We start from the raw sequence: 15,068 nt of genomic DNA, 5'->3' as shown, positions 1-15,068 counted from the left end.
AGCTATCTGGAGTTTCAGGTATCTTTAAATACAAAACGTATTAAATACATAAGTCATACATGTGCCGATGCGCGCTGGTCATACATCGACACTGCCCAGTGTGTAACACAGTGCCCAGAGCAGGAGCTGGGGAACTGCATGCAGCCTGTGCACAGCTGTCTTGAGCAGTATGTTCTGAGAAGCGTGCGGCTTTGCTGTTCCTTGCCCTTTCCACTGGGAGATCTAAGGAGGCTGCGCTCATTATTTTGCTCTACTCAAGGCTCCGTGTCCTGCTGTAAAAGCATGACCTGAACTTGAAAAGCAAGACTGTAAGTGAAGATTGCCGCTCCAACCAGTTGATAAGGGAAGGAAAAGCACCACGTGAACAGATTCGTGCTCTGAACTTCTCTTTTTAAGGCAGGAATGGGAATTTACTTGTTTCAGACATTTAAAAGAATAAATCTCCAGTGAATTTCTGTGTTCCAGTAAAGCACGCATCGTCAGTGCAAGGGCATAGGGAATATCTGGAGGCAAGATTAGAAGCTTATCTGGTTTGAATGTTCAGTGAGCGCCCCAAAGGAGGACCATTGAGAGAGAATCACGCTGTGGTAAATACTGACAATCAGTTTTCAATCAGAATTCCTTCAGAACAGAGCCTGCTTGAGCCTCCTGTGGTTTTTTATGGCTACTTTTCCAGGGGAGAATTCAAAGGGAAGCTGAATCTCGCTGTTATGAAGTCAAGGAGTGGGTGCTGTTAATAACGCCAGTAGGTTGGGGATGACTGCACATGACTTACAGCTTTGTTTATTCACTGCGCATTGCTTTAACTGACGTGGCATAAATCCAAAGGGAAACAATTAGGATCCCTGTGCTGAGAGACAAGCAGCGCTGGCTCTTTCACTCCTGAGCTCTCGGAGGAGTGACCAAGAGCTAGATTTAAGGAAGAGTTTAAAGGCCACACAAGCGACGCTTCAGTTCATCAAACCAAACACACATTCTTGAGCGTGTCACCTTCCTCTTGCCCACCTCTGAATGCTCTCTGTGCCTTTGGTTTAGCCAGAAGTTATCTCGTGTGCAATGCACAACCATCAAGAGGAGAGCAGGCTTTATCACCCAGCGACCCCGCTGCTAGGCTGTGAGATGTTGGTCCCTGCACCACCTCCCTTTCTTACCCAGTAAGTCTCTTAATGACTGTTTGCATGAAAGGGCCAGATCCAAGGGGGAACCTTGCCTCCAGCTCAGCTTTGTCTCATGGTCTCAAGGTGGGAGAGGTTGGTCTGAGTATTCTGGATAAGGAAGAGGCTGACGCTCCCATTCTGTGTCCAAAAGCTCCCACCATTTCAGTGCTGGCTTCAGGCAGGAGCTTCAGGAAACACTTTGGGGGGATGGATCTCATGTAGACACCAGGGCACCTCAGAGAGAGAGAGACTCATCCTTCTCTCTGCTGTTTCCATATGCCTGGCTTGAGGCAGCTGCGCATTTGAGCTGGTCTCATAAATCAGTGTAATGGCTGCACTGGATCACATCCCAGAGAGTTTTATTCTCTACATGAACCGCATGCATTTCTGAACAGAGGATTTTGGATTTCACTGGGGAGCCAAGCACCTAGTATTGCATATGAGTGCATAGCACTTTTACTGGACACATTTGCTTTAATGTGCTTGCACTAAATAGAAGGGAGAGAAAGATGTACCTTTGAGGTCACCGCATGGTTTGAGGTCATCTATTAATTGTTCGTTCCTCAACTGGTACCAGAAAGAAAAGCTAAAGAAAAAGTCAAATTCACAGACACAGCTATCAGCAAATGCACTCAAAGCCTCCAAGAGCTCAAAGAGAAAGGTAACATATGGGTAAGGCTGGAAAAGCTAATTTTAACATGCTTTAGCTCAGCAAAGAACACATCCTGATTCAAAATGTAGCTTTATTCTTATCTCACATTTGTTATACTTAGTTATTTTGCTGGAGATTGAGCCTCGCTTTTAGCAGTTATTAAGACTTACTGTTTTGCAAGTAAGTGAGGTGGGCTTACTAAATCTGGTACTTTTGCTTTGGGAACCAGCAGAACGGGTAATGAGGTTACTGAATTTTTAGGCTATTCTAATAGAGAAACGCAGATAATGTTTCTTGTTTCTAAGGGGATTCCTTTTTAGTCATGATTGGAGTTAAGCTAATTTGGATGGAAATTTCAATTACATATAAAAGGCAAACACTCGCTGCGCTTTAATCAATTAAACGTAATTACATGGAACACTCTGAGTAGTCACAAAACATTTAATTTGGAGTTAAAACTGTCTGACTCAGGAGTTCTATGTGGCCATCTCTCTGTCTTTCAAGACACCTGGAAGCAGAGGAGGTTGAACTCCTCCTCTTCAAGGTTTTGTCATTAGAATCATAGAATGGTTTGGGTTGGAAAGGACCTTAAGATCATCCAGTTCCAACCCCCCTGCCACGGGCAGGGACACCTCACACTAAATTAGCTCATACGTTTTCTTCACCCAGGTCATTGATGAGTATTTCATACCTAAATCTGACCTGCAGGGTACATTCTCATGGCAATGGTCAGGTCAGGAGCTGTAAAGGCATTTTAGTAGGAAACACCCCTGACAGTGGGCCCAGTTGTGTGTCCTGAAGCCACCACTGTTGTATTCTGTGGATTCACACAGCAAAATAAACCATCAGACTTTCATGTGAGTTTCTTTGTTCATCTACCCCTAAGTTAGTCTAGAAATGGGTCACTTCATGCTCTTGCATTCTACGTAAGAGACTTTTCTTCTAAATGGAGCAGAAGGATTCTCCAGCTTTGCTTATAAAGCTGGTTTTGCCCAAGGCTCTTGATGCCTTCCTGTCAATCAGCCGATGTGTGACAGCAAGTAGGACAGAGATCCCCAAAGAGGGACAAAGAAGTCAGATTCCAAAGCAGCAGTAGAAGAGGCAGGGTCATTTCCCTCCCGGCTCCAGTGCAATACCTTGCTTTATGAGTCAGCACTGAAGGCACAAATAAACTGCAATTATAAAAATAGCTGAATGATGAACACCAGCTCCTTACAGAATGCGTTTTGCTGCCTGGTTTAGCACAGCAGGGACAAACAGGACTGGTTGGTCTGAGACACCACCGTTCAAAAGCACAAACCCAGGAGATGAATCCACGGCTTGGATCCCTGATCAGGCACCCAGAACACCTCCCAAAGAGCAGCCAAGGAGCCCAGCATTCCAGAACCTTGGCTCCAGCAGTCCTCTCAGCCACAGAAACACTGTCTAGAGCCCAAGAGGGAAAGCAAGAGGTTCAGTGCCCTGTAGCCTTCATCAGCAGGTCAGTGCTACCAACATCCACTTGAACTGCCCAAAGAACAGCCTTTCTTTGATTTCCTACTGGGTGAACAAGTCAGAGGAGTTCAGGAGGTCCACTTGAACTTAGCTTGTACACCGAGACCTGCCTGCCCTGCAGTAAGAACTGAAGGATCTGACTCTGGTTTTGCTTGGTTTCCTTTTATACTGATGAAATGAATCTGATTTTTACCAGATTTATTTCCCTTTCCCACATGGGTAAAGATGAAAAGGTGTCTTGAGGCAGTTGTGCTGGGTGCAGATACACTCACAGCCTCACTTGCAGGGCACGGACAGCAGAACTTACAGATCTCTGTGAGCTCAGGTTTAAACGCCTCACCCAAGTACCTCATGGAAGTGTGGCTTTAAACCAGCAGCCCTTTCCTGAGGAGATGTGGGAAGCTCATTTATTTATATTGCAAGAAACCATCGGAGATGCTTCTTTTCTCATTTAAAAGCAAGTATTGAGGTAATCAGTAGGGTTTTGCAGGTGGAAGCAGATACTCTCACTTTGTGATCCTTTCCCTGTCATTCTCAGATGGGAATTTTTCCAGGTGAGCTTTCAATTTCATCAGATCTAATGGAAGCGACAGGTAAATTAATCCTGATCAAGGAAAGTAAATGAGAGTGTATTCCAGGGGAAGGCTGGGTCAGACATGTACGGGATTATCCACGTCAATGCCAGGGAGCTGGTCCAAGCCTGAACAACATATAGGGACTGGGAGCAGAAGATGCTGGCAGCATTAGTTCCAGCCCTACAAGCAATATCCTTCATCCTGCACTCTCTCTTCCTGAATTTCCCCATCTCTAAACAGGAATGATCAATACACGTCCACTGGGCGACCGCAAAGCTTGGCTGCCTAATGTTTGCACAGCATTCTGACAGGCCCAGATGGAAGCTGCTCCACGGGGAGTCGCCTCTCCCTCCTCGATGCACTTTTTAATCCACCCTCTGTTGTCGGCTGGTATTTGGTGCTCCCTCCCTTGCAGCCGAGGCAGAAATGACAACGTGCGCTTCCAAAGCTCCCTCCCACTCCCCTCTCCTCCATCTGTCGGAGGGAGGGATTTTATTTGCTGCACAAGTGCTGTCTGGCTAAAAATGTGAGCACTTTTTACAGCGCGATCCCACTCTCTCCTCCACACACACCCACCGCCCAAGTGCTTCATGCTGAGCTATGACATCTCTTCACCAGCACCCTGGGTAAGAAGAGGCTTCTCCAGCGCTCTTCATTAGGCGCTGCCCCCAAATCCACATGATGCTCACTGCTGATCCCCGCCACCCCGACTCCTGGGGATGGAATGGAACAGGGGATACCCGACACTAAAGGCTGATTCTCTTTCCCCTGTCACAAGCAGTCCAACTCAGCCATACTCCCCAGTTTTGAGGTTTAATCCCAAGTCTCGTGACCCATTGGTATTTCCCTTTCATACCTGGCTCCTAGAAAGAAGTGCTCGCCTGAGATTTGCTGTCTCTTTGTAAGTCAAGCACTCCTGGCTTGGGAGGAAAATCAGGTTTTGCTGAAGACACTCGAAACGACTCAGGAAATAAAGGCAGAAAGCATCAAAAATCATTAAACACACAATGCAATCTTTTGGTTTTAAGCCGGGGTGCAACACTTCTACATCTGTGGAACCAGCACTATGAGGAGCAGGGAAAACCCGTGCTTACGAATACAAGGCTGTCCACCGCATGGAACTACAGGGACTATAAAAACCTGGGTCCAGACAGTATTCTAGGCCAGATCTCAAGGTCTGGGCTTGAGATACTGCTCGAAGAGAAAGCACAAGAGTAATGAGATGAAAAAGGCAGATATTGCCTCATTTATCATTGAGGCAAAACCTGGGGGAAACAGGCAACAAGCTCCCTTCCACACCCATGGTCACTGTTCAGTAACAAACAGCCAGTTTAATCTATTAAAACCTAATCTTCATTCCCAACACAAAACCTATTCCACAGAGCAATCAAAGTCTTTTCTCTCCCCCTCCACCCAGACTGCTGCAGAGCAGGGAGCTGTAAGTACCCCATGACACAGGTACAGCTTATGGCACTCAGAGTTTACCCCCTTGTTAAACATCAGGCTCCTCCAGCCTAAGTGAAGGGAGGTGAGAAACTGAATGCAACATTGGGCAATTCCTTCCCGTGAGGCGGTGTTTAATCTTGTCTGAGCAGCACCGGATTGAAGAGCAGACGCATTGGGAGCGACAGGGTCAGGAAGAAGTGAGGTTCCCAACGCATGTTATTTACAGAGACAGGCAAAGCAGCTTGGAAGCTGACAGCTTTTTCTGTTACTTACTCATTCACTTCAGCTTGACGCCTCTCTTCCTTATGCAGGTCTCCAGCCAAGAGCTCCTTGTGAAGTGCTCCAAGTGTATCTTTGAGGAAACCTGACCATGGTTTATGTAAGAGCTGTGGAAAACGTGGTTCTGCATGATTTGGTCAAGTACTTGAATGCTTTGTATGTGCCCAATAATCATGGTTCAAATAAATACGACAGCACTGCTAACTCACCCCAGCACTGATTACCACACAGTGCAGAACACAAGAACACACCATACAGTGCAGAATCACCCCACAAGAGCACAAAGCACCAGTTGTCCTAAAATCTCCCAGCTCTAAAAACGGATGGAGTTATCTAAGCAGTACTGATAGCTGCATTTGATGGACACAAGAGCAGAAGCAGCCTTACCAGCACGGAGGTAGCCTGGGAAACAGCGCTCCTTGCCTTGAAGGTCATGTCACTTTGAACTTGACCGTGCAATTGAGCAGACTGGGGGGGGGGAAGGAAGAGGCTTCAGAAGAAAATGGGTGGGAATAGTAGCAACTGGCCAATACCAAGATACCCGGCTGCACCACCCCGGCTCTGAGCCAGTATCTGCTTACCTCTGTTATCCACCCAGAGCTGCTGTATTTTGACACGCTTGAGCAGCTCGGTGTGTTACCTACCTGTGAGTGCAACCAGGATCCAGAGAACAGGCAACTCTTTCACTTAGTGAGGCCAGAGGAGACCACGGAGATGCTGCGAGGGCTGGAGCAGCTCTGCTCTGGAGCCAGGCTGGGAGAGCTGGGCTGGGGCAGCCTGGACCTGAGAGCAGCTCCAGTGCCTGAAAGGGCTGCAGGAAACCTGGAGAGGGGCTTGGGACAAGGGATGTAGGGACAGGCCAAGGGGAATGGCTTTAACCTGCCAGAGGGGAGACTGAGGTGAGCTCTTAGGCAGAAGCTCTTCCCTGTCAGGGGATTGGAACTGGATGAGCTTTAAGGTCCCTTCCATCCCCAAACCCCTCTGTGATTCTATGATGATCTGCCTTAGCCCAGTAAACCTCTCCCCAGGGTTCCTGCACACGATCGGCATCCCCACAGAGTGCACTCTCCTGCTGAGACACTCACTAAGTGCAGGTGTGAAAGTTTTCACCAAAACTCAAGGCTCCAACAGCAAAGGCAGAAGCTCCGCAGCAACATCCGTGGTCCCCTTTCATATAGGGAAGGGTGCTTCAAAACTGGCTGTCACCAAATCACATCATGGGGACAGCTGGCTTTATTTACACTGAGACAAGAGAATTTCTTCCCTCGTGTTTTCAGTGAGCATCAAGATCAAAGGCTTCCCTTTAGGAATGAAAGCAAACACCTAAAAACCAGCAAGTGTTGAAATGTTTTGCTGGGTCAGTTTAGAACAGCTCATTGTCAGGGAAGCACTCTGGAATCAAAGTGAACAGTATTATGAAACAATGCTGTTAAGAGAAGTAAGGGTGAAAAGGTGGAAAATACCCATCACTTACCCCCACCACTTACCACACAGTCCTTCCTATTCACAGGAGGATCAAGTGTCTTTTAGAGCATATCCCCATCTTCCAACTACAGCAAATAGTTCAGTCTTCTTTTTCATTTAGGGGTCACTTTTGTACCACCAGGGAGAGAGATTTTAAGTCACCAGTTCCTGTGATTTTGAAGCCTCTTCTTAATTCTTTTGAACTCAGCATGGCTTAGACAGGCAGAAGGTGGATGGATGGGCTCGACAGCCTGCAGCCACCACTACTCAGTTCCAAGGTCTCGGTGCAATACGCATCTCACATGTACCAAGGCTCTTAAGCCCTCCAAGTCAAAGGCTCTGCCTATGCCAAAACACTGGAGCTTCCACCAGGGTGAGAAAGGCTTTTAAACAAACACAAAACCACTCCCAAGGGTGTATCTGGACAACCGCTTCTTGCTAAATAAATATTCCAATAGGATTAATGCACACAGAGGGTCAGGATCTGAAGAGACTGCCACGGAAAAGAAAGGTTTATGTTTGTTTATGGATATCATGATAGGGGAAAAAAACCTTTAAGTACTCATATTGGCCTGGAGATCCAACTAGAGTTCCCATTTCATAGAATCCCAGACTGGTTTGTGCTGGACGGGACCTCAAAGCTCACCCAGCTCCAACCCCTGCCACGGGCAGGGACCCCTTCCACTAGAGCAGCTTGCTCCAAGCCCCTGTGTCCAACCTGGCCTTGAACACTGCCAGGGATGGGGCATTCACCACTTCCCGGGGCTCTCAGTGCCTTCCAGTCACCCCCCCGCTACCAAGATGATGTTCTATGATATGGAATATCCCTTTGGGTAGCTGGGGTCAGCTGTGCTCCCTCTTGGCTTCTTAGGAAGAGCATGAGAGACTGAAAAGTCCTTCATGAGGATAAACACCACTCAGCAACAACTGAAACATCAGGGTGTTATCAGCATCACTCTCTTATTAAATCCCAAACACAGCACTGTACCAGCTACTAGGAAGAAAATTAAGTCTATCCCAGCCCAAACCATTATGCTGGAGCCACCAAAATCCCAGAAGTAAACCAGCATCAGTACGACGTGATACTCTGGACCCAGCCTGTGCGCTCACTGATGCAGGCAGTCACATACAGCTTTCAGGAAGCATTGAAAACAGAAGACAAGATTCAAGTGATTCCAAAAATCTTACAGGTTTTATAAAAACATTATTATACATTACAAAAAGCCTTTTATCAATTAAACCTTACAAAACACTTAAAATGCCAATATTCTTTTAAAGGCAGATTATCTGTATTTCAATATGTACAGGGAACAGTTTATATCAAAACTTGATGAAATGAAAGACAATCCGTAATGGTCATACTAAGCCAGTTAGAAGTATGTACACTGACAAAAATAGGAATGTGTTAAGAAATCACTGGTTTTGCCTATAAAAATAGAAGAGAGATACTGCAAGCATCTCACCTGAAGACTCAAGAGTTTCCAGACATAGAAAGACTCAGAACACACCTGGTTTACAATGGTAACCTAAGAACACTGATTAAAACCTCTTAAAATCAGAGAAACTACCCTATTGTTCTGAGTGTTCCAACTCAGAAGAATGATGATGTAAGGTAAGAGGGAAGAAGGAAAAGAAGAGAGAGTGGGAAAATACCCTGAGGTAAGGCAGAAACGTTCTTATTTCTTCCTACTTGCTGCTTCTTTGGCTTTTCACTACTTTCAAGCTACCATAGAGGTTTGAAAGGAAATTTGTCTCAACAACTACATCATCAGCACATAGGTAATTATTCTGACAGAATACAAGTGACATAAACACAATAGCGTAAATTGCTCTTTTTTTTTCAGACTCTTCCCATTTCTGGCTCCATCCCTCTATTTTGCTTCTTAATTCTAACACTAGACTGTTAGGAGGAGAGAACAGCCACCTGCATGCTGCTTCTCATCACCATTTCCCACATCTTCCTTTTTTTCTGGAGGGTTTTTTATAGACGAGCTCTTCAAAAGCCATGCTTTCATCTTCCACTTCATTTTCCAAGTCTCTATCATGCACAAAGCCTGTATTAAGAACAAGAAAGGAATGAAGTATGGAAAACCCCAACACCTTTTCCTCTTGATAGCATGCCAAGTTATGTCATTGCTCTTTTATGTCGGCAATATAGCTTCATATATAATATATAATCATGTTTAAGAAGTATTGGGCTTAATATGACAAGTATTTAAGAGCTCTGCGAGGAAGCAGGGACTGCCAAGCCACTCGCTGCACTAATAATTAATTTTTACATAGAAAACCTGTTGGAAACCTGTGCAATTCGAACACATACCTTCTTCTTTTATCTGATGAGAGTCCATTTTCTTCAGCCACTTATGAGCCTCATCAATGGTGGCAACCAATTTGCTGGTGTGTTTGGTTATTGCCTCTTCAGCTGAAATGGAGCACAATTAACACTGTGTAAGAACTAGCCGAGAGATGGACAGCAGCTCAAAGCCAAGCACAAAGCAGAGTTACTCAGAGATGCCTTTGTGATGCTGCTGCAAAGGAAGAAGTCTCAGTCACCACTGATCTCACATGCAGGGAAATTCACTAGCGGGGATGAAGGTGCTGGATGCATTCCTCCCCATTCCAATTAACCTCACTAGCACTAGCAGAAGAGAAGCTCTGCATCCTTGTGTTGTCCCTTTTAAGGTACACCAGAAACTCCTGAAAATATCCTGGCTTATCTGTTTTGGGGGTATGAAAGTTCCTGATTTCCATTACACAAGTCAAACATCGCCCCAAGATGCTGCAGCCTTTCATTAACTGCACCATCAGGGACTTGTAAAACGCTTGTTATAAAGTGAGGAAAAAGTAACCTCAAAGGCAAATAATTGCTGTAAATATATTTTCACCAAGTGGAAGAGCAAGGTAACATTCATCAAGCAATTGTCATAACAAAATCAACTATTACTTAATTAAGCTTACTGCATCCATCACATTCCTCGCTAGCGTGGTTCACTGAGAAGAAAGCCAACTAAATAATAAGCAAAACTTCATGGAATTCATCCCTGTGGTAAAGCTTTCCACTAGGAGTAAAGGTAAAGCTTACACAGGAAGATCGCAACCGAACGCTTAGGTACAAATTTACCATGGCTCACTGATCAGAGCTGATGAACGTATCAAGGATTACAGCTTTTTACTCCTGTCAGACATCACAGGCAAAGTGATAACGTGATGGGGTTGGTAGATTTCCACAACTAAAGCCAGTAACAATGTTTTGATTTAAGATGTCACTTTCCCACAGCAAATACTCCAAACAATTGTGCTCCTAGGCTGCTCATTCAAATCTGCTTGCAAAAATCAGCTTAGATGAATGCTCAAGTATATGGGTGAAAAAAAGGATACTCAAAATGTGTGTCTCCTGAGTGCCATGTGGACTGAGCACCAGGGTTGCCTTTGAGTGTCTGACAGCCCACAGATCTGTAGTCAAGTATCCACTTCTGTTCAGCCCTAGCAAAATTACAAGTCCAAGGGCAGACTACTCAGAGGTATCCTTCACCAAAGACTCCAATGCTCTGCCCCTGCATATCCCAATTATTACGGCTGGCAGAACAAAATGAGCAGAGAACAGTAGAAAAAGAAGCAAAGACTACCTGGGCTAACGTAACACACTGCTGTAAGGCTGGATAAAGTCAGAGCACACAGCACATCTGCTCATGTGGTAAAACTCACTTTACTAAAATTCATCACTATTCACTTGACTTGTACTATCGGATGGATTACTTTGTCTTTGGAAGAGGTCAGAATGCATTTGATACACTCAGCTGTCTCAGTTCTTTTTTCCTCAGCTACCTGAAATACCTTTCTCTTGACCCCATTAAGATCCTCAGTTTGGCCACAAATGTCTCATCAAAGTTCCTACCTTTAGCCCAGGCTTTTCTCTCATAGATTTCCTCTACTGCATCTGAAATCTTCTTAATATTCTCTTTGATTTTTCTCTGGCGTAAGTTGGAACCTTCTTTATACGCCAAATGGCCTTGGGTGTAACTCTTTTCCATAATGGCCTCCACTACTTCCAGTCCATCACGTATCATCGGATCTATCTTCCTCCTGAAAAAGTCGGCGTAGTATTTGTAGGCAGCGCTGTTACTCCTGTGTTCCTCTGTGTTCCTGTGCTCTATGTAAGCCTCACTGGCCACAGAACTCGCATCTCCTTCTGCATGCAGCTTTTCTTCTCCGCTGATGTCTGCTGGTGTCACAGGTTCAGCAGTGTCTGCCTCCATGCTTTCTGACCGGCTGAAATAGCTCTCGCTGCTCTGGATAAACCTGACCCCGCAGAGGTCACACTGGGTTTGGTCGATATCTGCTCTTTTGAAGATCTCTGATAAAAACTCCTCCCCTTCCATCGCAACAGGCTCAGCTTTGGAGCAGGCCCTCCTCTTCCACTTCACACACAGGTAAACGACGTGGAACACACGACGCAGATGGCGCTGCGCAGATGCTTTCTGCTCCTGCTTCTGCTGCTTGCTGAGTGCAATGACTTCCAGGGGATCCTTCTGGTCCTCTAGGCAATGAACCCTTTCAAGCTCCTTTTCTAGCTCATCAGCATACTCCGTCTTATCCAAAGAGGTCACAAACCTGTCGAGGTTTATGTTTTCGTACAGGATGCCCCGTATGGGTGGATGCCCCTGAGTGTACGCAGAGTCCCACCTCCATCGGCAGTCCACCAAGTACTCTTCATCTCGCTCTGTCAGCAGCTCTTGCAGGCCCACAGCGATTTCTCTGACGTGTGTAGCATCACTCACTTGTTCCACAACCCTCAGCAACCTTCTAGGCACTTTAGAGGGCGAGTGCTGAGATTTCAGCATCGCCTTGATTTCAGGGAAGTGGTGGTGTAAAAGGGATTTGTATTTCAAGCTCTGCACCTGGTCAGCATTCAGTAGCATCACTAAGCACAGCACGACAGTCCGCTCAGCCTCCCCTGAAGTTATACAGTCAGGGTCCTCAAAAGCATCCAGAAGGACATTGAACCTTCCATGAACTCCACACAAAACCTCTGCCAGATAATAGAGGTGAAACATGAACTTCTGTACAGCCACATAGGTGTCCTTCGGCCTGTACTCCTGTATAATAGAAAATGTGTCTCTAGGTTCTTTGTTACGGTCCTTGCTTTTGAACAAGAACTCCCAGTAATGGATGAGAGCAATGTAGCTCTTTGGAAAGCAGAGAGTAATGTTCTTGGAGAGACGCATCAGGACAGCGCAACAGAGAATATACTGGAATTCCAACAACATCACCGTGTTTCCTATGCTTGGAATCAGGTATCTCGTGCACTTCTTGACCAGGACATTCATAAACCGGAAAAAAAACCTTTTACAGTTTTCCGGGTTCTTGTGAACGTAGAATTGCTCCAGTGAGTTTTCAAGGAGGCGAATGAAGCACAAGTGTGTTCTCCCTCCGTGCTCAGCATTTTTGTCAGGCAGCAACATACCGTATCTGCCCTCTATTCCTTTGGTCTTTCCTCCTTGGCCTTTCCCCTTTGGGGAGTTTTTTGCCTTTGCCAAAGCAAGGTTGAGCTCTTTGTTATAATCGTCCTCTTCCTTAAAAAGCAGTTTCTCAAACTCCTCGGGATACCCCGAGGATAAGATGAGGACTTGCATGATGTGTAGCCACAAGTCAGTCGATTCTCTTCTGGCTGCAGTCTCTTCATTTTTAAACTTAAACGTGAGGTACGCCTTCAACATTGCTCTGCAGGGTTTGGAAATAACGTTACTGACCTCCAGGATTTCTTTGCATGCCTTTGGGTTCTCAGACAGTATTCTCAAATGGAAATGGCTAGGAAAAAACATATCCAGGAGGGCTTTACACGATGCATGTTTGTCAGCAGTCAAAACGTCTGCAAAGCCTTTGTACTGGTTAAGTAGCTCTTTAGGGAAAACACAGGCGGCTTCCAATAGCAGGCCATTTATTGCCACCAGGTGCATTTTACACTGAATTATTGTCTTTGCTTCATGGCGCAACAAGGGCTTATGGTAATCCTTACAGGCTTTATCTTCACAGTTCAGGCCAACAATGAACTTCAGACAAATATCAGGGTAATGCTTGTTCAGTAACTCATGGGTGATTGAGCACAATCTGCTTAACAAGTGCCACTTCAAAGCTGATTTTACCTCCTCTGTGCTTACTGAGAAGCCACCTTTTGTCTTTGTCTCTTTTAGACATGGTTTGCCTAACAAAAACCTGAGAATGGGTTCACCTTCATTTTGGGACACCAGGCAACTGTCACCTGTTGGGACAATCCCAAAGTAAGCAAAGCATAACTTCACCATATCTTTCTCTGCATTGGTGGCTGCTTTCTTCAAACTCCTAACCAGACTCAGCAGAGCCATCAAGCCACGTATTGCCATAAAGAGGACGTTCTGGCAAGGAGCGCTGCAGCGAGACAACGCAAAGAGAGCCTCCACGGCACCAGCGGCGTGATTCAGAGACAGGAACTGACAGTAGGCGCTGCTCAGCTTCGTGAAGTCTCCCTTCAGAACCCCCTGCAAGAACACAGCCTCAGCAATGCCTGACGTCTGCTTCGTTTGTTCATACAGCTCGAGGGCTTCTTTAAGGATGAGCTCCATTCCCACCGGGTCCGATTCCGAACAGCGAGCGATACCGGCGCGAGCTGCAGCAAGCAAACACGATGCACGGAACTCTTTTACAGCCGTGAGGTTAGCTGCTTCCAGAGCAAAGCCATGCTGCTTCATCAGCTTGGCAGCTTCCTCCTCACGACCTTCCCTTTTGAGTAAGTCTGCTGTTTGGCGCAGGCAGCCACGAGACTTCAGGAACTCGAGCTGATCCTCTACGTCAAGTTTTGAGAGGACTCGCATCATCTCCTCCGTTCTGTTCATACTCAGGTACTTCGCAGCTGCTTCCAAATACAACTGATTTGCCGTACAGGAGAGTTTGGAAACCATCTGTCCTTTTGTGTTCAACATCTCTTCATATCTGAAATAACAGATGCATCAATTTAATACCATACGTGACTAACCTAGGCAAAAAAAAAACCATCCCGTTTCAGTTTTAAAAAGCCCCTGAAGCATTAAACAGCCACCATCCCTGGAGGTATTTAAAAGACCTGTCGATGGGGCACTTAGGGACAGGGTTTAGTGGTGGCCTTGGCAGTGCTGAGTTAACAGTTGGACCCAAAGATCTTAAAGGTCTTTTCCAACCTCAACCATTCTATGATGCTAGGAAATAGCTGTCCCCAGAAGCTCTTTCTTCCAAAAGGCCAAGTAATTTAAGTGATGTCTGTCATGCAAGAAAAACAATCACATCATCTTAAAAGATCTACTGAAGAAACCGAGTTACAACGCAAGGCTGTCTGAACCAAGATCATGACAACTTCTGGTACAAAGGGGACCACGAGGTGTTTTACAGCATTAGGGGATCTTTCTCCACGCTGTCAAATCACTGTACAAATTATTTTAACCACATTTTGCCAGTGGTAACCTTCTCTTTATTAAAGTAAACCTCAAGCTAGAATGGTTGTTTACAGGAACAAAAGCCAGAATGGAATAAATGCAAATTTCCATGAATTCCTCAAGGCTAATATAGGTAACAGCCTGTAAAATTTACATAAACCACTCAGTTTAGAGGACTCTTTCAATTCTGTCACACGCACCTATATATACTGCGCTGCTTATCGAGTGCCTGAGCAAAGTACCTGGTTGCATCTCTCAAAACAAGCACTTTAAACCACTCAGTTCTTATCACTGGCTGCTGTGAAATTATTAAGATATCCCCTAAGCCATTCTTGCAAGACTATTTTCTCCTGCATGCTGAGAATGAGTAATTTTTCTCCTGATGGGTGAGTAAATTATCATTAGCCTTTCATTATCATATTTTCATGACGAATGTGGGAGTGCAAATTTTGGTACCTTTGCTGATGAATTCGCAGGAATGATTTGGGGAGGCTGATTTAAAACATGGTTATTTGGTGCCTCTAATGCTTGAATTCTTGGATCAAACTATCTTTACATA

At 45.5% G+C, this 15,068-nt stretch overlaps 1 protein-coding gene across 1 annotated transcript in view; it reads right to left on the bottom strand.

Moving 5' to 3' along the window:
• Positions 1-8,231: 8,231 nt before the first annotated feature.
• Positions 8,232-15,068, bottom strand: part of TRANK1 (tetratricopeptide repeat and ankyrin repeat containing 1) — a 40,368-nt gene continuing 33,531 nt past the window's right edge. The window contains exons 22-24 of the mRNA XM_061464321.1: positions 10,963-14,033; positions 9,388-9,489; positions 8,232-9,121 (exon numbers count right to left, since the gene is read on the bottom strand). Of these exons, the coding sequence (XP_061320305.1) occupies positions 9,009-9,121; positions 9,388-9,489; positions 10,963-14,033 (3,286 nt within the window). The 3' untranslated portion in view covers positions 8,232-9,008. The remainder of the gene's footprint in view (positions 9,122-9,387; positions 9,490-10,962; positions 14,034-15,068) is intronic.

Source organism: Pezoporus flaviventris, unplaced genomic scaffold (genome assembly GCF_033815535.1).
Source record: "Pezoporus flaviventris isolate CSIRO_AGI_PZ_B2104156 unplaced genomic scaffold, CSIRO_AGI_Pfla_v1 ptg000037l, whole genome shotgun sequence".
NCBI classification, from domain to species: Eukaryota; Metazoa; Chordata; class Aves; order Psittaciformes; family Psittacidae; genus Pezoporus; species Pezoporus flaviventris.
The sequence above is the reverse complement of the archived record's forward strand: the minus strand, read 5'-3'. Positions and strand labels throughout refer to the sequence as shown.